The sequence below is a fragment of the Opisthocomus hoazin genome, chromosome 20, assembly GCF_030867145.1.
Source record: "Opisthocomus hoazin isolate bOpiHoa1 chromosome 20, bOpiHoa1.hap1, whole genome shotgun sequence".
Taxonomy (NCBI): domain Eukaryota; kingdom Metazoa; phylum Chordata; class Aves; order Opisthocomiformes; family Opisthocomidae; genus Opisthocomus; species Opisthocomus hoazin.
Genome location: NC_134433.1, coordinates 5982426 through 6006376, shown reverse-complemented (window position 1 = coordinate 6006376; position 23951 = coordinate 5982426). Strand labels below are relative to the sequence as shown.

The window sequence follows — 23951 nt, the reverse complement described above, 5'->3', positions numbered from 1 at the left end:
GCTGCTGGCCACGGCCGCCAGCCGCTTCAGGGCTGTAACATGAGGTATTTTGCTGATACAGCTGAGAAGCATAAAATCTATCCCAGGCATCACTTGGGGCTCGATGGTACCAGGTAGCTTTCTTTTGGCTTCAGATGTCAGACTCCAGCAAACTGCGCTGAAAATCTTGGATACCTTCTGGGAGAATGTGAGTTATACACTGTGCTGTAGAAATTGTCTGGCGGCCAGGACCTGGAGGTCCTTCCTCACTGCCACAGCATCCACCGCTCATCTGGCTCGCGCTAACGAATCTTGGCCGTTGCCTGAGCTATCCACCACCCCCACCGCTGTGGTCCTTCGCAGCTCTCCATTTGCATTTTTCAGAGGTCTGTCTTTCCTACTCTCTTTCTTTTTTTTCAAGAAAGTAAGTCCCTTTTTTAGCTTTTCTTTTGCATAAAAGGTCGTTTTTCTTTCTGAACACATTTGTTTGTTGCGAACAGTTGCCAACACTTCTTTGTTTGTTTATGAGCGATGGGGTGTCATTTTTCCTGGTTTTCCCTCTTATTCCTCTCTTTAAAACCTTAGAGAAATTTTCACAATATTTTTACTCTACTGAAACCCAGGGCTTGGAGGCAGGGCACTATACAGATTCCCATTTCAAAGTGGGGATTCTTTAGAAAAAAGAGATAGAAAAAGGTCACCACCATCAAGTCTGTTTTAAACAATTCCCAAACTCTGATCTCCATGAAAATCAGACTTTCCTTACAGTCAATTAAGATTTCCCTCAACAAAATGACAGCGGTGCAGTGCAAGAGCTGATTTAGTTACAAGAACATGAAGTATTCAGGCAAACCAGAGGCAGTGTCCTCTGGTGACACCTGAATTGCAGGTCCTTACACGTCCTTTTCTCTGTGCAGAGGAAGGACGAATCCTGAGATCTGGTGCTGGCTTAGGATTTGAGGACTGGTGAAGCCTCTGCTCTGAAGGAAAATCCTTGCTGATGTTGGGAGTGCAGGCAATATGGGATCTGAAGCCAGAACTGTTGCCCCTGGAACTCCCCTGCATGAAACATGCCACCTCCACTCCATCACCCAACCGTGCCTCTCAAAGGCATCAAAGTGCATTGAAGAAAACAAGACACCCGCCCCGACAAGCACAGCACCGGGGATGTACTCTGGCACTCAGAGGTGCTGGGGAGTCTGACCCCCTGCAGCAAGGAGTCCACAACAAGCAAGACGCTCTCTCATGTTCCAGGCAGCCACGTACACACCAGACAATGATCACACGCGTTTACCTTTCCTACACACCGCTCCTTACGTTTCTAAGCAAATCACTGAGCAAACCACAGTGCAATTCCTATTCCACCCATCAGGCAGGGGCAAAAAAATCCCAGTGACACGCAGAGACACAGACTGAGTTTATATATAAGCTAGCATAGGAAAAATGACCTCCGTACTGTAAGACCTGGCTGGAGTATATGTACGTGGAGTGCTGCAGACCGTGCACAAAGCCAGATCACCTCCTGCCAGGACGGTTGTACACTGTCATCCAGGAGGCAGGATGCCTCTTGATATAAACTGCCTGCTTTAAATCGACTCTGAACCACTGCTGCAGCGTGTTTCTGAAGGCTGAATGCACACGTAAGCTGGCTGAAGCTACAAAACACAGTCCGACAATGAAGTCTTGCTTTTCTCCTGCTTTTGATACCAGTCCTGCTGTGGTTCACAAGTGCTTTCAAAACTTTATCATTTCCAGTGTCTCCAGTTTTGAGGCCTAACTTTGATCCTGGTGACCTTGCAGAACTGGTTGTGTTAAAGAGAAAGCTGTGTACTGGTGAAAATGCGGTGCCTTCACAGAAACAGATGCAAATGAGGCCACTCAAACACTATTGCTCACTCCTGCCCACTTCATACACTGGAAGGGGGTTACAGTCTCACTGTCCAGGAACAGCCTTACCACCACAACCGAGGCCACAAACCTCTCCAATGTTCATGTCTCCACCAGAGGCTGTGACAGCGCTTCTGGGCTGGATACCCAGACTACAGACAAAGAGGAGTCTCTTGTTGATGAATTTATCACCTGCAAGCGTTCAGCTTTCACTGTGTTGTGACAACTATTGAGTGCCATGTACACAGTGGGAATGTCTTTGTCAACAAAAGAAGATTTAATAAGGCAACCAGAACTGTTCTGCTTCCACTGATAACAGCCTCAGCACCGGCAGAACTGGTGAAACCCTTAGTGGGACTCAACAGATGACATTTAGCTGTCCCCAGTGTACACGTCTCCATCTCAGCCACTCTTCTAGACTTTCGTTATACCAAATGGAGAAAAATTGGCACTTCTAAAGCATGATGCATTTCTTCCCGAGGTTAATGCCTAAAGCAGATCCTGTGAATTGCACCCTAGAAGTGACTATTAGCCTCTGTTAACTCCAAAGGGAGTCTAATCAGTGTCCCAGGTTAGCTGAGATGAACTGCACACTATCCTCACCAGCCCCGTGGCCAGAGTCACTCTGGTTGTCAGTACAACACAGGCATCTGTGCCCTTGTAATGGGAAATCTCACAACATTTTAAAACTGGATAGAAGGAAACCACACATCAAATCTAAAATGCAGGAACAGATATTGCAGGACACATTTAATTTCTGAAACTGGAAATGTGTTCAGGATGCTGAAGCTATTGGTGCCAGGTGAATTTCATGACTCCATCTGAGCAGAGCCCAGTATTAGCTGCGAAGGGAAAGGTGTCTGCCTTGGCTCCCAGGCCAAATTGCAGTGGTTTCTGCGGGAGAGGGAACGCCAAGATTTTCAACCACTCCTTCAGTTTGCTGGCATCCAGCTTGGGAAACCCAAGAAAGGGTAGATCTTTGAGAAGTACAGAACTTCTTTGCTGTGGAAATCACTTTAAGATATTCCAGGTTCAACAACCAAAAAGGGGGCACCCACATTGTTGCTAACACTGCAAATATTGCTGGGGGTGGAGAGTTTTGTCTGGTGGAAGAGGACGTGCATGGGTGAGGAGATGTGCATGGTGCAATGGTGTAGCCCCAGTTGCCCATTCTGGACCCCATCCACGAAGTTTTGGCACCCAAACCTTCAGCTGCAGCATTTCCTGATTTCAACCCCAAAGTAGTCACCAAAAGGGAGGCCGCTAACACGGGCACTAAGGCTGCACATACTGTTAAGCTGTCCTTCCTCCCTGAATCTCAGCTTCCTCTCCAAGCAGCAGTACAACAGCAGTTCCTTACCCACTCTCAGCTACACACACTCTGCCCACCTGTCCTGCCAGGAACCACCACCGACCCCAGGCATCACCCAGTAGCCTGAACTACAAAACTAATCTTCTTCATCTGCAGAAGTCGATTTGAGATGATTCATTGAAAGGCTGAAACAGCAGCACCTGCAATCCCAAGATGAAGGGGTATTTGCAGCAGAGCAGCTCACTACCGACAAGTGATTACGGCACAAGACGTCAAATGGTCCCTCCTGAGGTTTAGCAATATCCCACACGCGTATGGAGGGGCTGCACCAGCCCAGGAGGAGGAGGAGGGTGAGGAGGGGAGGCCACGCACACCCCACACCCGGCTGGCCCTGCCATGGTCTGTGGTGGGGTGGGGGGTGGTTGGAGCTGTTACCACGTGAAATTGCGCAGGGAGGCACAAACACTTCCTCCACAACTCTGGCAAAGCTAATTTGCCATCATCAAATTAACTCCTCTGCAGGGCCAAGAGGAGAAAACTCACATATAGGGACAAATTGCATTGGGTTTATCTACTGGACTTCATAAAGAAAAATCCCTCTCTAAGCAAAACTGTCTTTCTGGAGAGCCAGGTGCCACTGGAGGCACACACCGCTCACACACCTCACCGGTAGCGTGCCTCCGACACCGCATCCTCGGCCTCTGCCTTCCCTCCCACACCACTGCCCACCACGGCTTCTCCGTACCCTGCCCTGTGCCACCGAGGTTCCCACACATTTTCTCCTTCATTTCACTCTATTAAAGTGCTAATTGATTGAACAGATCATGAAAAGCCAGATCTCTCCCCCGGGACGCTGTTGCATTTTGCAGTCACCACTGCAAACAAGATTACGGATGGGCGGTTTTGCACAGCAAATCATTAAAGCATCAGCAGCCATGGCGGGAGGACAAAACCACTGTGTCCCATCCCAGCCACGTCCCTCTGCCATCCCGCGTTCGCACCCGCCTCTCAGCCCCTCTTCACCCCCCTGAGCCCCCTCCCCAGGCCAGTGCCGGATGCAGTACTGCACAGCTGGATGTTGGCCCTTGCTCTATTTCTCCTGCATCCAGGGAACCAGATGCCCTTTGGTGCACTGAGCTTGGTGGCTCTGGAGCACAGGGGTTTCTGGTGACTCTGGCCTGTCCTTGCCTACCCCTCCGTCTTTCCATGCGGGCGCTGCGGGATGTAGCTTTGGCTGTACCTACTCATCCACTAAAGGTCACAAAAACCAACGTGTTCTTCCTCCTGAGCAAAGCTGTGTGGAAGCCGGTGGAGATGAAAAAGGTTTTTCCAAGCCTAAAAACACGAGGGGTTGCTGAGCTGCTCCATTCACAGGACCTACCTCTGCAGTCCTGCGGCTGCCCCCCCAAAAAACTACAGAGACGGCTCTACAGTGGAAAAATGAGATCTCTGAGCAGCATCTCCCCAGCCCGAAGCACCACGTTGGTATTCCGGTCTTCCTGCTCCTGCAAAGCAGCCTTATTTATCCCAAATCAACCAGCCGCCCCCCGAACAGCGGTGAATTACACCGGGTGATATCTAATGCGATGAACGGGCACCACGGCTGAGCGGATGATACAGTGCCCTCCCCTCATGCAAGACAGAGCTTCCCGATCTCCTTGCACAGGCAATGCGTTAGCGCTGCCTGAAATGATGTTCCCTGCAGCTTCCACGTGCAGACTGTAAAGAGAGAGGGGAAAAAAATAACGGGCAGTGTTTTGCCTCTCAAATGATCACCACACAAAGTATTGACTTTTCAAAATAATCTCGTCAGTGCTGCTGGGTACAGAATTTATTCTGCATCTGATGCGGATGCAGCCCTGTTGTTTAACCATTCAAACTTGTTCTGGCTTTAAAAAGCATTTTAGACAAGACAGAGAGGTTCATTTTAACTAAAAGCCTACAATCCAAGATGATTATTAATTCTCTTCCTGTTGCTCACCCCTAGGGACTGGAGACACACCACACTATGTCCTGTGCAAGCTAGACTTGTGCCTGAAGGTCTTCGTACTTAGAAACAATCTGGGCAGAAATTGTAAATGAATATGAATTCCCAGTTTCTCCCCTCTCTTTTTCTCCCTTTCTCTGGTGCAGAATGGCAGGGCACAGTGGACAGATTTAGAGTCTGTTTGCCAGAAAAAAAAAAAGGGAGCTAATATTTACCGGTAGCAATGTTTGTCTTTTCTGTAATGCTCTTGATCTAAATTGCTTTACAGATCTGAATGGCCACGCATTGGAAATGCTTCAAAACTCACTTGTGCAAAGCACAGCCCTCAGTGCGTAACTGGAACCAGACTTCTGTGCACTGAGCTCTGGAAAAACAAATTCTCATGCCCGAAAATTTATCAAATAGTACCTCTCTGACCACACAACTGCTACCGCATCGCTGCAAAAACTCTGCCGGGCACACTAAAGAAAACCAGCTTCAGGGCAATAAGTGTGAGCAGCAGCAGGAGCAGCTCAGAGAAGGTGGGCAGAGGAAGGCAAGCGATGCCTGGCCACAAAAATAGAGAGGGAAAAAGACGGAGAGAGAAGGGGGCAGACACCTTGCAAGAGACCATGGGAGGTCCAACACCCCTGCGCAGGGCCAGGCTCACCTCCTCCCACTGGCTTCCAAAACAGAGTTCAATAAGTACTCCCCAAATCTCATCTGTGCTCTTTTTTTTTTTTACATTTTGTTTTCAACAAACCAGACCCCGTGGAAGCAGCCAAAGGCGGCGTTTGCATTGTAGCTACTAGCTTGCCATGGCAGGTCTGCCCCAAACCAGGGACAATGGGGCTTCATCGGGTGCTTCCAGCCTTCACACTCCTCCTGACCATGATCCTGCATGCTGAGGACTTGCTAACGGTTACCGGGCAGCTCTGTCTTTAAGAAAAAAATATTTAAGACAGTTTAAGACTGTCTTAAAAATTTAAGACAAAGATGTCTGTGCACGGGTGCATGTTACTTCCATTTGCACAGTTGGCATGAGGATGAGAGAAGCATTTGGAAACAGAGCAGGGATGTTCTCCACAAAACAGTGTTTGATGCACACTGCATCTCACTTGAGAAAGACAGACTTCCTGAGATGGAGGAGAGTCCATGGTTCCTCAGCTCTCCTGATATCATTGGTCTATATTGACTCAGCCTGAAACAGTATTTGCAGGGATGATTTCTCCCTCCCTCTAAATACCTCCCGACCTGGCTAAGGGACCGTGGAGAGCCATCCTAACTGGAGCAGAACTGATTGCTGCTACCTGAGAAAGCAAGAGTCAGCCGCCTTAAACACACACCGATACGACTCAATTTAAAGCCCACATGGGAAATCAAGGAAGGAAAATACATCTGAGAGATCCTTCATGTCTCTAACACCTGCCAACACTCAGGTCTCGGCCGAATCCTGTGTCTCCTGGGCTGGCCATCACTCTTTAGGCAACACATATGATAGGAGGGATGCACACTTTCCCTATTATCTCAAGCCCACCTCTTCCTCACATGATACCTCTCTCTTTTCTCCATTCTTCCACTGCTTCTACCCCCTCCCGGTCTCCTTTAGCCCCGCTGCTGTTGTTGTAAGATCCTTCCCTTCTGCAGCTTCTGCCATCTGGAACCGCCTTCCTGTATCCCACCAACTCCCAGCTGAGTCTGCAAATGCATCTCCGGACCCTTGCCTGTTCCTTTGAATTCCTCTCTCCTGCTGCTGCTGTTTATTATTTAACTCTGTCATTGCATTATTTCAAGCATTATTAAGGCCCGCTTGGAACAGAGTCTGCACAGAAGTGCCACAGCGAAGAAAGCTGGACCCTCAGCAAAAACACTACAAGAGCCAAAATCGTGACAGTTGGAGGGAAACTGTTTGGATGGAGGAGGGGAAGGCACTTTCTGGATACCAACATGGATTTTCTCTCCCCCCTGGGATTGATATAAGAGCCTCTTCAAGATGCCTTCTGCTGCCTGCAGCTTTGGGGTGAGGTTTCCTGGTGGCACTGCCTGGCCAGCTGACACCAAGGCAGAGTTGTCCCTTCTTGTCCAACCCTTTCTGCTCCTGCCACCTAGCACCGGTCACAACTACAGGCAAGTCACTTCTCAAAAAATACCACCATCCCCTCCTTAAAATCATTCCTTGGGGATGACTGCAGGGGTGAAGTGCTCTATCAGCAACCCAAACTCATCCTCCTCTCCCTGCCACTCACTCCCAGCAAATGTGAAAATTGCACCTCAAGGGCATATGGGAAACACAGTCCGGCCCTGATTCCAAAAAGAGCTTTGTTTCAAATCAGACGTAATACCACAGGAGATAATGTAGATGCATAAACATTTTGCTTAAAGATGAGGTGACTTGTGGCCCTGCAAATGGCTTGGGTAAAGCCCAGTAGGAATGGGCAAAAGGAACTTGTTCCCTGAATGACACTTCCCTGCGTGGTTTCTTCTTTTCTTTACAAATAAGCAGCAAAATTACTGCATTCTTCACGAGCTTTCCTACCCCAGAGGAAACAAAAGGTGAGATGAAGCCTTCTCTTCAAGGGCTTTGAAACCCAGCAAAGCGCTATGTAAAGAGATGTATTTTTACCCTTACAAGTAAAAGACCATAAACATTTTTTCCGAGGCCCTGGAGCACTTGTGCAATTCAGTCAAAGCTTCACTGCCTGCAGACAACCCTCAGGGCTGTTCCTTCCCACCGTGGGGCCGGTTACCTGAAGTCTCTGCACTCTCTCATCCCACCACAGGCTTTGGGGCACAAGGGCCATGGTCCCTGCTGCATGAAAGCGCAAGGCAAAAGCTGAGTCCAGGAGTCCTGCTGCTCTAAAACCAGAGCACATGTCCTCCCTTCCTCCATTCCTCCGAGCAAAGCCACTGCAGGCATTTAAATGGGCTGAAGAGTCACTAAACGGCAGTGGGTTAACCTGTGAGTTGAATTTCAGGAAGGGTTTCAGACTTCTCTGCTTCCCCACTGAAGAGCTCAGATCATGAACTTGACTTTCCCGGTGGGTATTTTTGCTTTTTGAACAGCTCCAGTGAGGCCTGTCTCGCCACGGGGTCTGGAAGGCTCCAGTGGCTCAGTGGGACGGGACGCTGCCTCCTCATCCCCCCGTTGCTCATGTGCTGGGACGAGGCTGGCAAGGTGCAATACAGGCAACAAAACATTCGTGACTGCCGCAGTCCTGCCCTTCATGGTGTGTGTTCAGCTCTCACGTCCCCCCAAAAACACTGCGGCTTCACCATCGTCAAACTCTTGCTTTGACAACCAAATAGTAGGCTCCAGACCAGGATTTCCAGGGTTATTTCTGCCACATGCCAGAAGGCCAGGAAGAAGTTTTTAAAAAGACTTTTAAAAGACTTTTACAAAGCTCCATGCAATTTGCTCTGGACAGTGCTAGAGGATAGTAAAAGACGACAGAAATGCTTATATCCAGGTTTGACTCTTGATCCACATAAACTTGGTAACAGCTAAAGTTTATTAGCAAGCAAAGGCTGTTGGATGATGAATGAAACGAGCAGTAATCTCACAGGAAGCCACCCATTTAATCCACTGGCAAGAAATGGGCAGCACTGTGTTTTTAATCTCTGCCATAACAGCCTGGACTGTCCTTGCTTTTCCAGGAAGGTTTAACGCTGTTTAAAGTCACACTGCACGACCGATGTGAGACCTGCCTCCCCTCCGATGCCTGAAACCGGCTGGACCAAACCACCCCAGGGCAGCACCGTGGGTAAAACCCGCACTGGCACAACATGGTTATCCTCAGCCTCGGACCTGAATGAACCACAGAAGCATGGATCGGACGTGACCTGCGTGGCACACCTTGCTTTGCTTGGAGCGTCGCTCCACCACAGCCAAGGGACACTGAACAGTGGCCCATTTCTGAGGGTAGCCAGACAGGTTCAAGGTTCCTGACTCAAAAGACTCATCGAGAAAAGTATTTTTGCCTCCCAAAAATGAATTCCAAAATGCTCCCAAACATGTTGCACAAATAACCGGGTGCTTTGTTGTGTTCTACTGCAGTTCACCCACAGAAGTGCTTTCCCTTCCTCCCACACAGGGTTTAGCTGAGAGCAGGTCCCTCCAGCGATGCAGAATCATCTTACACAGCACATGGCGAGACAGACCCCAGTAGCCTTTACACAAGCATTCACACTTAGCAAAACATCTTGTGCTCCTCAACAAATCAATTGTGGAAGCTACTGATAGTTGGCTAAAGTTGCATTTAAAAAAATGACCACTTACCTGCCAGAATATGCTGTCTATTGTATTTCCCAGAAAGCCATCTCTGCCTTCTGATGATACCAGCTTAGGTCCCAGAATAGTCATAAATTCATCAAAATCAACCTGGCCGTCCCCTGGAATGAAAGAAAAAGATCAATGTTTTCACTGAAGTACCACTTCGTGCCAATGTCCAGCATGCCACTCTGGATCTGCTGCATAGCATGGACCCATACACGCACTGTGGCACCTCCTACGTGAACTTCACGATGCCCACAGACCCAAATTTGTTGTTATCCCAGTGAATGGCCTGTGTTGCGGCATACCCACACCTGAAGACAGGACCAGGTGATGCACAAATAGAGACGAATAGGTCATCCTCCAGCCCTGGAGAGTTTGTAGGTAAGTCACTTCTCAAAAAAACAGTTCTGGCAGGAGGACAGCAGCCATTAGCACGGCCAGGGCGCTTCCTCTCTACAGAGCTGCCAAACAGCCAGGTCTCTGCAAAGCTTTTGCAGGGCCAACCCCATCCTCCAGAGGAAGGGAGTACACGCGGAGGGAAGAGCCAGACTATTGCGAATCCACCAGGCGTTTCACTTCAGCATCAGCTTCCGTCTCGTAAAAGCCCTGTGTGCTCAGCGTGCAGAGCAGTGTAGGCATAGCTTCAGTGCCATTAGCAGGAAGAGGAGACTGCTCCTGCCATGAACGAACTGAGCCGATGCAGCCCCAAGCTGCTCCAGTATATTGTCTGTTTTGTAAATGAGGCATGTGGCTGTTTGAAGTATATCTGAGCATTGTATCAAATATTACTTTTCCCTCAGAGAACTTCTGCGATGCTTAACGAAAATGGCAAAAAAAGGGAAATTCATGCCTGTTGAAGGATCTTAAAAAATACCTGCATCTCTGAGCAGGGTAGTTCAATGTCTATATGCCTCTCCTTAGTCTATCAGTCCACAGACATACATACGCCTACGTATTTTTAGGCCAATTGATACGGGTGGATATATTAGCCCTCCTTCAAGTCTGGAAACAGAATCAACAACTGTAAGACTTTTCGGTTGTTTTTTTATCCAAATTCAGATGGAACTGACTGCATCCATGTCTCCATGTAGTTGCTGTTGCTAAATTATTAGGTGTGAGAAGCGTTTAAAACCATTGGACCAACGCAGATCAATGCAAGGGCTACTATTAAAATGTCACTATTGACTGCAGTACCTGCAGCAGCCCTGCGTGACAGCTTTGCCACGTTTGCTGCATGCTGCTGCTATCTCTCCTTTTCATTATATTTCATACGCTTGATCTGAGCATATGCACCACTGATTGAGATCTCTCCGTGTGCTTATCTTCGCAGAAACACAATGTGAAAATAAGCAGAGTCAAAGCGCTCGTTTGCCAGAATAGTGATCTCTATTCACTAGGCTCTGCTCGTAATTTCTTGAAGACAAGAGTGAATATCCTCGGGGTAAGCCAGCGACAGGGGCTCTGAAAGGAAACCCAGCAGGGATTCATAATAGCTTTGATCCCGTAATGTGCAAAAAGACCCCATCCGACTGCGAAAGTTGCTCACACCTTCAGGGCTCAGCAGACGCTGAAGGGCTTTGCAGGGCGGGAGCGGGCTGAACACTCACAGGATGGAGCTCATTTCTGAGACGGCTTACTGAGCAGCAAAGGAAAGGGGTGGGCACCCCATCACTTGGAAAGCCATTCTTTAAAACATTGATGGGCTACGAGAAAATGTGTTCCTTCTGCTTCCCCATGGGAGGCATCCGTTTACGACATCAAGTCGGATTGTATCAGTCACAGCACGTTGGATCACGTCGGGGAAGGTAATGCAAGGTGACAGTGGATTCGGGGCGATTTATTTGCAGTACTTGACTTCAAGCGAAAGGCAGTAACAAAATCATACACTGTGATGCAAACTGGGTTAAAGAAATTAGCCAGATTAGCAAGAAAACAATTTGCATTTTAAAGAGATGCTAGTACCTGCCCGTGCATATATTTGGTCTATCTATATATGACCCCAAAATACTGAGTTATTCAGTTTGCGTTTCCTACAATGTTACTTCATCCACAGAGGAGAGGCAGGACTTACTCCTGCACGTGACTCATGAGAAAGCAGGTGCCAGGACTCCTGGGCTCTGTGTCTGACTCGGAACAAGACTTTGGGCAAACCCTTGCTCCTGACTTCCCTGTGCCTTTGCCAGGAATCATAACTAACTTCACAGGGCTTCATTATCAGCTTAATTACAGCATTTTCCACAACCTCAGAAGAACAATGCTATTACAAAATGCATTATCCCCTCATTGACTGCGTTTTCAATTAAAACTCTTAACTTGTAAGGAAACTAGACCCCAAAACATTTTGCCTGGTAGAAACATGTCTTCAACATTCATTTTAAGCTGCAGAAAACAAACCTTCCTGCCATCAGGATCTCAGGAGGCTGCAGCATCAGAATATCAAGAAAGAGGAATTGCAATTTTGGCTGAAAATTCCTTTTACAGTATTCAACATCTGGGAAAGAAATATTATAAAAAACAGCACAGAGGCTCCAAGATGCACCCAGTGCAACTCCTCATGGTTGCAAGGTGAAAATGCACAGGGTTGCTCTCTACAGCCATGGCATAGCCGGGTAATGCCCAATACCCACATTGCCCATAGGATCCACGAGCGTTCAGGACACCCATCAGCTCCTGGGAGCACTCAGCTTGAAGTTTCTGTTGGGTGCAGTCAAAAGGCGCCTTCGTCCTCCCCCTCCTCCTCCTCTGCCGAGTCATAGTCACTTACACGGTGTGCCACAAGCTGATGTGCAATGCACACATCAAGCATCTGTTCGAGAATCTGCACTGGAGGCAAATCAAACACCACGCACGTCCCCATGTTTGGCTTTGCTGTGCCTACAGATGTGCTCCTCGCCCGGGAGTAGTTGATATTCAGAGCGAGCGATGTGCAGCTTATTCACAAATGAACTTTTAGTTGGGTTTAAGGGATGAGAAGCAGGGAGGAAAATGCCAGGCTGGAGTACGGGTGCTGTCTGTGCTGCTCTCACCTTCCCCTGCTCCTTGCCACGAGCCATCCAGCAAGCCCCGAACAGCACAGCCATCAGCCGCGATCACACAGCCCCGATCCCTCACCATGCCCCTGGTCCAATTTATAACGTGTGTGCAGTGTTCACATCCTCCCCCCACCTTCTGCCTCCAAGCTTACGTTCACTGCTTTAGCAAGAACTCATCACACTGAAGGAAAACAACCTTGTAAGGAGGGACGGGACACAAGCAGGCAAAAAGCTATGGCCAGGATGGAGCAAGCCGTGCTCCTCAGCCAGTGGTGGTCACAGATACCCTCCTCTCTCTGTTCCCACCAGTTACAAAGGCAGATGAGGTTGATAAACCCCAGCTATGCTGAAGTCCCTGATTCATGAAGGCACTCACACATTGTGATAGCTTCTTTACAAATGGAGAGGGCAGGGAAACCTCAAGGTGGATTGGAGTGGGTCAGCTGGGGCAGGGGAGGACCATCAGGTGGCAAGGTGGGGGAGGACCAGAGGGGTTGTGGGGCAGGATGTGAACCAGATGCCACCCCATCCCTGAGTTACCACCCATCAGCCAAGGGACGGTCACTGCTTCTGTGGGTGATCTTAGCCAAACACCAGAGCTAAGCTTAACCCTGGTTTTAAACCAACTGAAACATTTATTTATTTACTTACAGTTACACTCCAACATTTTTCTTCCCCATAATGCTTCCTCTTAATCCTGGCATTAATGTCAAAGAGTAAGAAAGGGGATAGCAATCATGTGGCTGAACCTTGCATGACTAAAACTATGACTCACGGCATCGCTGGCCACATCATCAGACAAAAATCAGATCTGCTTATCATTACTGGTCTGTTAGCATCAGCTGGGCGCTAAGTGCTTCCAGATAGCCACAAAGGTTTGCTCCCTGCAAGACACTGTCTCAGTTCTGACAAAAAACAGACAAATGTGATAATAAAAAGAAACAGCAACTAGATGCACTGTCAACAGCCCTAGAAGCGATCGTGTGAGCCTGGCTAATTGGTCCATCATGGAAAGGGGTGCCTGAAGGCACCCAGCAGCATCTTTGGGTCCTCCGGGAACCTGTTCAGTGCCCCATGATCATGGGGTCCTGGACCTGCCAAAGTCACAACACACGCTGGTCACTCACTGGGTGCAGACAGATCTTGGGGATAATCTCAGTTTGAAGAGCCCCAGCATCAACGTTTGCTGTGCTGTGAGCTCAGTTTGGCTGCCACCACGGAGCTCCACGGAGGTACCAGCAGGGAATCAGTGGGCCCCACATCATGTTCAACATCCCCTTATGCCAAGCACACAAGAGAACACAGAGTGGCAACGAAGAGCAACATGGAGCTTGGAAACCAAGCTCTTTCCCAGCTCTCCCAGACACTGCAGCCCAAGGAAATTTACTTTGGACATGGCAGCCCCAAGGAAGGAGTGTCTGCAGCTCTGAAAAATGGCCATTAGCTCTTCTAAATAAACAAATGGGATGTGGAAAAAGGAAAAGCACTAATGACTTAACATATAGAGGAGCCTACAAAACCACCACTGCACTCCCAGGGAGCAAACCCTGGGTTGAACATGTATGTTATGGGGAGACGAAGGAGACTCCAACATTTTTGAAGGGGGATTTACTCTCCTAAGATACTTGCCTTCAAATCCAGTTCGTTCATATTGGGGTTGTGCTTCCAGATCCCCAGGCCAAAGGGGTTTGAAGGGGCTATCATTCGCTCTTGCTGGAGGTGCTGTGCTTCACTGGTGCGTCAGAGCTGAGCACGGAAAATCACAACCTTCACTCTAAGATGATGGTCTTTCAGCTCCAGCCCAAGGATTTCACCTCCCCTCAGCCCCCACGATTTCAATGCATGGGAGAAGGGAAGGTTGTATCGGAGGGGTAGGCAGCGCTCTGCAGTCACCTTGTCTGGGCACCAAGGAGGGCAATTGCAGAATGAAATATCCCCAGCTGCACTCCAACACCAAGCCAAGCTACACCTGTGTGGCCTGAGCCCCATCCTGCCTTTCTCCCAGTACATTTGTCCTCGTCCCACGGGATCTACCATCAGGTTTGCCCAGGCTGGATGTGCCAGGATGGGAGGGTGCAGCAGACCCCCCCCAAACCACGCAGGACCTGGAAGAGGAGAGAGGGATTGGGCTGAGCTGGAAGAGCAAAGCCCCACGTCCCAGGCAGCAGCAGCCTGTGGGGCGGCTCTGGCAAACTCTCCTGCCAGAGCAATTCTGCTTTGCAGAAATCATTAAATGCTCAGAGGAGCAGCAGCGTGAACCCATCTCGCCCTCCATCCCAGGGGAGAGCCCCAACCCTCAGCCTTCAGTCGGCTGCTGTCTGTCCAAAAGTCTCTTGTCGGAGTGGCTCCCTTGGAGGATGTAATTAAATATTCATTGGGCTGGAGAAAGACAGAGAGGGAGAGAAAGAGAGAGGGGGAAAACGTGCAGGGATTGCATGCCTGTACCCAAGGGCAGAACAGAGACTTACACCTGGTTTTCAGAGCCTTGGGCATTAAACTGGGAGCCTGCATAATCTGGCCTGACTGCTTCCTAAATAAGTCTTTTCCCTGGCCAGTTTCAGGATAATCGGGTTCTTCTCCCCCCTTAAAAGTTTCTCACACCGGCACTAAAATGATGCGCACATTTAAACAGAGATGAGGATCTGTTGTGTGGAGACTGATAAGTATTCACAGGTTTTTTTTTTTCCTCGAATTTGACCTCCAAAGTGCAGCTAGGTGATATATTTAAAGTTAATGAGCTAGTCTTTTGCAGCTTGGGTCCCAGGCGCACACAACACTCCTGTTTATTTTTATTCTCTTAATAGCTAGCTGCAGTGACTCTCTGTCCCGCTCCGTGTCATTGTTGGCGCCCATAAAGTAACCTGTGCAGTAATAACACCGTCTGGCGAAGGCGGCTGCTGCTGCGCCTTGAAATGATGCAGAGGATGCGCACAGAAAAGCTCCAGCCACAGGATATTTCCCAGACGAGTATTTCGGTTTCGGAGTTTTTAAGGTCAGAGGAGAGAAGCCTGACCCTTTCCCCAGCGCGACCCAGAGACTTTCTGCCTAATTGCAGCCTCAATCCACAGCTTCAACCAGAACTAGGGAAAGTCTTTCATAAAACTTTTGACTTTGAAAACTGTTTTAATTAGAGACACCCATGAAATTGGCTGAAAAGAGAAGACGAAGCTCCACTACCGTGCTAACACAGACATTTTGCAGTGGGGAAACTGAGGCACGGAGCATCACCTTCCCAAACGCTACCAGACAGGAGGCTGCCAGCAGAACCGGGTGCTAGACCTCCCCTCCTGCCTACGCGGCGATTCACAGGCATGGGATGTGCAACCAGGCCCCAGGATGGAGAAAGATGGCAACGAGCATCTCCTATTTCCAAAGAGTCCTGTTTGCATCCCCTTGGGAGTTTCTGCCCCAGAGCATCTCTGACATTCCCTATCAAGGTATACATGTAAAAAATACAATTTCTCATTTCTCTTGCTCCTTGGAAACAGTGGGGGCCATACATCCTACATCTTTAAGGACTGCTTTTTGAAGGAAAAACTTCACTGGAGCTGAAGGAAGAGGTGAAACATCACCGCTGGAGCCCACTCTGTCCCTTGAGGACACCTCCATGTCCTGCGGCTTTAGGAGCGGCTCTGTGGAGCTGGCTGCTCTGGTTCAATGACAACTGCATGTAAAAGGTTAGCAGATTGTACAGACATATGTTGTGGGAGGAGGACACTTCCACGGGGTCTGAAAGGCTCACATGGAGCCCAGACAGACAGAGCCAGGGGCGCATCCTTAATGACACCGAGAAAAGGACCGTGAGAGTTACTCCTTTTGACAGCCTGTTGGTAGTTCTTGCAAGGAAGAGGAAATGGTTGCAGAGGACTTGTTTGCTTCCCCGTTTAAACAACAACAACAAAAAAAATCTATTAACTCCCTGTGTTTGCCCAAGGGGAGCCTGTCCAGGAGCTGACCTGCGAGACAGTGATTGAAGAGGACCGGGGACTCTGCTGCTGCGGCACCGGGTGTGACACGTCCCGCGCTCCAGCACAAGCACTAAAACAAGCAGGATGCTGCTAGCGCTCGGCTAGCAGAAAAGCCCAGCAAAAAACAAAAACAGTGACTGCAGTCAAAAAAAAAAAAATCACCCATCAGCCGCCTGCCAAGCAGCGTGCCAGCTTCTTGCCGGCCCTGGGAAGCCACCGGACACCCCAATTACCGTCCCTGTCACCAGCTGTGCTGGAGGGAAGGGCACTGCAGGGCATGGTGTGCCTCCAGCACGGCCCCTGCCAGCCCCCGCCGTCCCCTCCGCCCCGCGTCCCCTGGGACCCTCTCCCCTGCGCAGAGGCACCGGGCACGTAGCACCCAGAGGGCTCATTCTGGAGCTCTTCGCAGAGCTCTTGTGTCGCGCAAGTTGTGACCAGCTGATCCCTTTGTCAAACGGATCGAGAGGAGCAAAATCACGTCCCGACTACCCAGGACTTTAATTATTTTTGCTCCCTAGGTCCCAGGGATAGCAGGAAAGCTCTGCGTGCATCGCGGCAGCTATCAGACAGCTCGGCACGGCTTTGAGACGACCAGCAAGTCACAGGCTCATTAAAACAGAGCAATATCTGTGCTCCCTGTGGCATACGCGCTCTGTGAAACCAAAATCATCATACCGGGAATACTGCGTTTTAAGGAATAAATAAAATTAAACAAGGATGCAGACAAACTAGAGGGCTGTGCCTGCATGAGGGGCCAGAGATCGCACGCTGCGTTTTGCAGAGGACTCTTCCCCACTGGAGCGCGGGACGGACAGGTTTCAGGGAGGGAACCACAATTCGGTGTTTCCTCCTGTCCAGTCCATTCAACACGGCCGCACTCAGCCATCCAGGCACTGCATCGAAGACGGAATTTGATGTTACTTATGAACCTCTTCCCGGTACGGAGCTGCAAATCTAACTAGCTTCACCAGCAACAATAATTACTCTTCATTCTTTGCAGCGAGAGCACATAATATGATAATCTCCACTTTACAAACCACAGCAGACATGAAGAAAGTGGCCTCTATAAATAAAGACAAGTCTCATCAAATCCATCTCACCAGCCAAGTTTCTCAGCTCAGCAGCACACTTCAGAGGACAAGCACGCGGAGATGCTGCTAGGTCGTTTCTCGCATACAAAAATCAGAGGCCTCTGAGTACAGAGGACAAACCCAACGTCTGCGCCAATCTCCCTCCAGCAGCCTGGGCTGTTTTACACAGTTTTCTATTGAAATGTTAAAACACAAGGAATTACCCATGGCAGTAAAGGGGGTGGGGGGGTGAGGGGAAGAAAGGACAACCAACAAAGAAAAGCAGAAGAGAGGGAGAGACAAAAGAAAGAGATAGAATGTTTTCAGCTTGTGAACGTCACCGTTGTCCCACACAGGGCAGCAGAAGCTGATCTTGCGGACAGAAGCAAACATTTGGCCACGCAACGTCTAAGAGCAAGGAACTCGCCTTCTGCAGGTCACAGGGGAACACTCAGCACTTCACTTTTAGCAGACAGAATTATTCTCTCTCCAGATCTCCCAGTCCAGGTCCTTCAGTCATTCCCATCCCTGCACGCAGCACACACGCTCCAGACAGCGAAGCACCCGAATGTGATGTCCTTTCCCTGGCGCGGGGAAGCAAACCACAGCAAGGTCCACGTACAGACCCTGATCAGCTCCCAGAACTGACTTGCAGGGAGACAGCGCACCGACACCATCTCTCCATTCCACGCAGCCAGGTTGCCGGGCTTTATTCCCTTTCCGAAGGGGATCACAGCAAGCGTGAGCGTGCATGAGGGTGCCTTGCTGTACAGCACAGCACCCGAGCAGCGCAACTCCTGCAGGCAAAGCAGAAGAGGACAATAAAAAGGCAGAACCCCACTGCAACCACTGCAGCTTACTGGGGTTTTTTTTTTCCCCTCTTCAACTCCCTGCTCCACGAAGAGCCATCGCAAAGCAGGGAATATGCAGAATTTTAAATGGGGATTTCTTTCCCCTGTTTTTTATTGCTCATAGGAATGTCATAGCTGTATTCTCGTTACTATTGCTGACGTGTCACATACATAATGTGATAAAAGGTAACAGGTAGCTCACTCCTACACTGATGAAACCAGCTCGTCTTTTGCTTGATCAGAGTATTTCCTATTTGTACTATAATAAACAATTTGACGCACTGGGGTTTTTTTTCCCTCTTGTGTTAGCCTGAAGTTATTTTTCCAGGGTACTGAAAACCAGCTGCTCCTCTAATTAGTACACTGAGTGCTTATTTTATTCCTCAGATAAAAGTGTCTTATGTTGTAACGAAACAGTTTGACACTTAAGTCACACATTCATCTATTTTATTGCAAAAGTCTGCTTAAAGAGTAGGCATCCCAGATAAGGCAACACATTTAATGTGCCATTTCTCTGCATTTTTATTAGCATTACTGCCAGTTGGGAGAATTTACAAATAATTTCTTTTCCAGCACATAAATATATAAAATATTTTACTTTCCAAATACTGGCAGAACATTTCAGGTCATTCTCCAGATTGCAGACAGAAATGTATGCACCTCTCACAGTCTACAGTGTTTACGTTCATGCAATACCTAATTATGTCTAAGGATAAAGCAAAACAAGGGTATAAACTAAGGTAAAATTTGACCTCTATTTCCAGAACAAAAGCAAACAATATGTCCCTATAAGGCACAGCAGACTGGATAGATGCCCAGCTATACTGAGCCAGCTTCTCCTGGCACACAGTCATGGACCACTTCTATCAAGATGTAAGCAAAGCTTTGGTCTAACGTGAATCTCTGAGTGATGGAACCACCATTTCTCACCTCCCTTCCCAAAAAGAGGCATTTTTGCACAGAAAAACCCTTTGCCCTCATTCTATTTTGGTACTTTCATCTCCCCCACTACAGCAATGCCATAGCATTTTCCGGTAGTTCATAAAAGGGTATTTCTGAGGATTTATAACATTTTGCTTGAGACCTTGAAATATTCGAAGTATATTCTCATTTTTCTCCCTAATTCAGTCTTTTATGCCAACTATAATATTTCCCCCTCTGGCAGCTGCGCTCCTCTTCACCTGGGTGAAGCAAGCCTTGCAGAACAGCAAAGGGACTTGGAAGAAAAGGTGGAGAAAGCTTTTGTAGGAAAGGCAGTGGATACTCCAGCCTCTGATGCCTGCCTTCCCCCAGTGGGGACTGGCAAAAATTACCTATTCACTGGAAATACCTGCACTCAGCAAAGCTGTGCTAAGAGGGCAAATGTAGCTGGGAGAGTGGTGCTTTGCAGGGCTGTGCCATGTCCTCAGGACAAGGTACGGCCAAGGCTGAGGGCTTCCCATGTGCCACCACTAGCTCCCATCACTCACCCCCTGCCCCAGCGTGGGAATGAAACATCTCCTGCCCAACTGGCACAAACTTGCCTCAGCTGTTGGGGTAAAAAAAGGCAAGTCGATGTGCAACTGTGCGGTCAGTCTCTTGGGAATATTTGACAGACATCTCTGGAGACAAGAAGTTGGTTTTGATGCTTCTCTAATATAGGATTTGCTGTGAGTTTGCACTTGCCTGTGCACAGGAAAATATACCTTGCTCTGTTCCTGAGCCTCAACCCATCCTGGAGACCTATCTTACCATTTCTTGGCTAAACTTCTCTCCCTCTTCCCCAGCCCTGCGACAACTTTGCCATGCCATGGCACTGAAGCTCAGAAGATAACTAACCCAAGCTTCTCTGTGTGCCATGGGCTTCACAGCATGGCACAGCGCTCATCCTTTCGATCCCAGCAGGCTGGAGACCCCTCCTGCCACTCTGAGCCCTGGAGGACATTTGGAAGTTTTTGAGCATCCTCAGCATCACTCCGTGACTTTCTCTGTGGGCAAATCCACTCATTGCACTCACTTCCACGCTGTCAGTGCCAGGGCTGCTGGCATCTCACCCATGCAGGCAGGCTGATGGTAGCATTCTAGAGCCACGGAGGCATTAAAAGTGATATGACACCTGTGAACAGTTCCTGGGCAAAATCCAAGCTGTGCAATTGCCATTTTCACTTAAGTTCATGAAGCATTTTCTAACTAACTACATTTTGCCTTCAAGTGCAATGAATTATGAAATGCACCTTCCTTTCTGCTCTGATTTAGAGGCTCCCTGTGTGTTACTGAACAGCCGCACGCTGCAGCCCCAGAAGCAAGTGTCCTTGGGCATTTCTGGAGTTGAACCCTGTGTTATTTACTGAGCTTGGTGAGATCCTTTGTGGCAGAAGGTGACACACAGGTGTGAAATGCTCTTGTCATATCAGTTTATGCTCAGCCACAAAACCACTCCAGCATACATTGTATATGCTCCTCTTAAAACATGTTTTGTCCAACCTAGCCATCCTGCTTCCTCAGCTCGAATGTCTCCTCAGCCTGACCTAGACAGGGCTGAGCTTCCCTCCGTATCCTGACAGAAAACAAGGCTTGCAATCAAAACCAAACTCAGACCAGCTACAGTTGCTCATTATTTGAAGCCCATCAGTTAAATAAGGCACGGCAGATACAAGCCACTCTGCCATCCTGCAATGCAAATGCACTCCCAAGGTAATTTCTGATGAAAACCGTATGTTTGCACTAGGTCTGTTCAGGCTGGTTCAGATTAAATATAAACCACTGCCAATTGTATTACCTCATTATTAGCAGACACTGGCAGCAGCCTCACGTGGAGGAACGGACGTCTGGCTACGCTACCTGCCATCACATCATAATTCATGTCAAGTGCCTGGGGATGTGCAGGAGGATTACCGCCTCCCCCCTGGCTTTCCTGACCATGAGAGACCCCTCCTTGAACGTGACCTTTCATCCAGCTGAGCTTCCCATCCACCTGATGCTGAGCCAAAGACTTGGGAAAACAAGTTAACCCTCAACAGGAGCACATGGGAAGGAGGGTAAGGCTGTCCCTGGGACGCAGGGCAAGACTGACCTCCCCAGGAGCTTGCCAGGTTAAAGCCCTGCTACCGAATGATGCTCACGCATAGTGGGAGACAAAGCTATTGCTGGTTCTCACTACATATTTCAAGTTAAATCCCAGAAAAAAAATGAAGATGATACATTTGAGAAAAAGTAGTCATAAGCCATATAATATTAATACAAGCCGTATAGCATTAATTCAATTTTCAGGCAAGGTAAATCTTTCACATAATATCCCCCTATTTGCTCAGTGCCTAAGGAATTTCCCATTACCCTGTCATTTTTTTAATGTACGGCCCATTTGACCTTCACATAGCACAGACTTGTGTCCAGCCCCCAAAACCCTCTGCTCAAGATACTGCAGCAACAGGTAGCTGAGATACAAGAACATTAAACACACCCACCACAACCAGACTGTATGTTTGGAGCTGTTGGGACTGTTGAGCTGGAAGAGATGGAGTATCACCTCCCATCTCTGCAGAAAACACAGCGAGCTTTCGCAAAGGTCTCAAACAGGAATTCAACACCTTCCATCTGCAGCCCATTACTCTACATTTTAACTCCACCTCTCCGATTACAGGTCCCTGCACACCAGAAGTGTATACAAAAGCGTGCCAAAGTCTCAAGTCTATGAGAACGAGAGTCAGGGAATAACTGGAGCTGAATCAGAACTGGAAGCCAAGTCCACAGCACTCTTTTTCCAAAAAAGCACAGAGTTTCGGTAAGAGACCCCATGAATTGGCACCATGCTGAGTCTGGCCTTTGCGAAGCCTAGAGAGAAATCACCTGGTTTTCTGGAAAAGGCCAGCGGAACATAATGAGGTGCAAACAATAATTTTTGGAGAAAATGCTTTTAAAACTGATGAACTCTTTTTTTTTTTTTTCTTTTCATTTCAGAATGAGATCATTTCAACAACTGATCTTCTCTATCCACCCGGTTTTGCATTGCTGTGTCTCCTTGCTCTGGGAGAGATGGTGAACACCCTCCAGCAGGCTGACAGCCTCTTCCCGGCTTCCCCTGGCCTGGTGAACACAGCTGTACTGTGCATCTTGTGGGGCATTGGACTCGGACATCCCCAGGGAGGCAGCAGACCTTCACTCCCACTGCCACCATCTCCCATGGGCTCTGCTCTCCACAGTCTCCCCGAGGATGCTGGCGTCGTATTGGCTTGCCAAGCGTCCCTCTTCAGACCGGGGCTGCATCCAGCACTCTGGTTTGGCATTATTTCATCTAACTTTGCAGAGCGTTTCCACTCTGCTGCGGCTGCCTGCAGAAGGGAGGGAGAAGGTTGGATCCACACCCCAGCTTCCCTGCACATATCAGGCATCAGAAAAGTTTCCCTTCCTGTTCTGACCAAGGACATTTTAAAGATAGCCTGCTCGTTGTGATCATCTCTGATTGTAGCTTTGCAGCAGTTAAAAAGTCCCCCCTGGCTCCAGAATCCTGACACTGCATTTCTCTCTTCCCGTTAATGGTGGGTTCCGTTTCTTTTATTACCTCTTAGTAATCGTTTGACGAGCTCTCACAGCAGGACTTTGCACAAAATTATTCCACTCTTCTAAACTTCTCCTTCAAAAACCATCAACACTTCATTATGACACATCACAGCTCCCATCCACAGCCTCTTTTACTTGCTAGGAGCTGTGAGGCCACAGGACCAGGATGCTCTGCTTGGTTGGGTGCTCAGGTCATCTCCCAGTAAGTGTCACTGGGCCAGATGCTGCCCAGTAATAGAGAAAGGTAACAACAGCCTTGCAAAAGACCATTTGCAACTTTGCTGGGAAAGGTTGCAAGAGCTGGTCTGTCTTCACCCAGCTGTATCAGCTCATCAAATACGAGATGCTCCATCTCCCTTGAGGGGGTTGCCTGAAAGGCAGGTTTATCTACGGGAGGTTGACGGCTCATCATCACCTGCCCTTTCCTTGCTGTGGTGAAAGGCAAAGTTTCACGGCTTCCTCTCCAGAACTTCCTTGGTGACCACAAACTCTTTGAGCCAAATACATGGGCTGCATGCACTGGGAAAGTCCCCCTCCACTAGTAACAGAGAAGAACCAACAGCGAGGACTTACCATCCATGTCAAGGCGCTGCATGATGATCGCCAGCTCCACCTCACTGGGCATGTATCCCAAGGAACGCATTGCCATGCCCAGCTCCTGCTTGGATATAAAACCATTCCCATCCCTGTCCAGCACCCGGAAAGCTTCACGGATTTCTGTAAAGGAGAAGGAAGAAGAGAAGAGTTATTATGGTGGAGAACCTCCTGGTCAATGCATCTGAACACATGGGACACAGAAGTAGCATATATTGCCTTTTCTAATGTTAATAACGCATATTTGATCATTTCAAGGCAGCGTAATCATGGTGTGAATGTGTGTGCAGTCACGGATGGATACTTTTGTGTACAGATAGATACAACAGCATCCATGTTCACACTGCCTGTTTTCTCTGCTAAATATTCTGTGCAAAATTATTTATTCATTACACATTAACCTCCACTTCTTTCTGCAGCATCTGCCCTGGACTGCTGTCGGTGAACCATCCTGATCTACAGTAAAGCCCCCCTACCTACAGC

At 48.7% G+C, this 23951-nt stretch overlaps 1 protein-coding gene across 2 annotated transcripts in view; it reads right to left on the bottom strand.

Moving 5' to 3' along the window:
* The window catches only part of CALN1 (calneuron 1), a 128313-nt gene that overhangs the window by 50307 nt on the left and 54055 nt on the right, over positions 1-23951 (bottom strand). For both annotated transcript variants that reach the window (XM_075440452.1, XM_075440451.1), the window contains 2 exons: positions 23448-23591; positions 9421-9533 (listed from right to left, as the gene is read on the bottom strand). In XM_075440452.1, coding sequence (XP_075296567.1) covers positions 9421-9533; positions 23448-23591 — 257 coding nt within the window. The remainder of the gene's footprint in view (positions 1-9420; positions 9534-23447; positions 23592-23951) is intronic.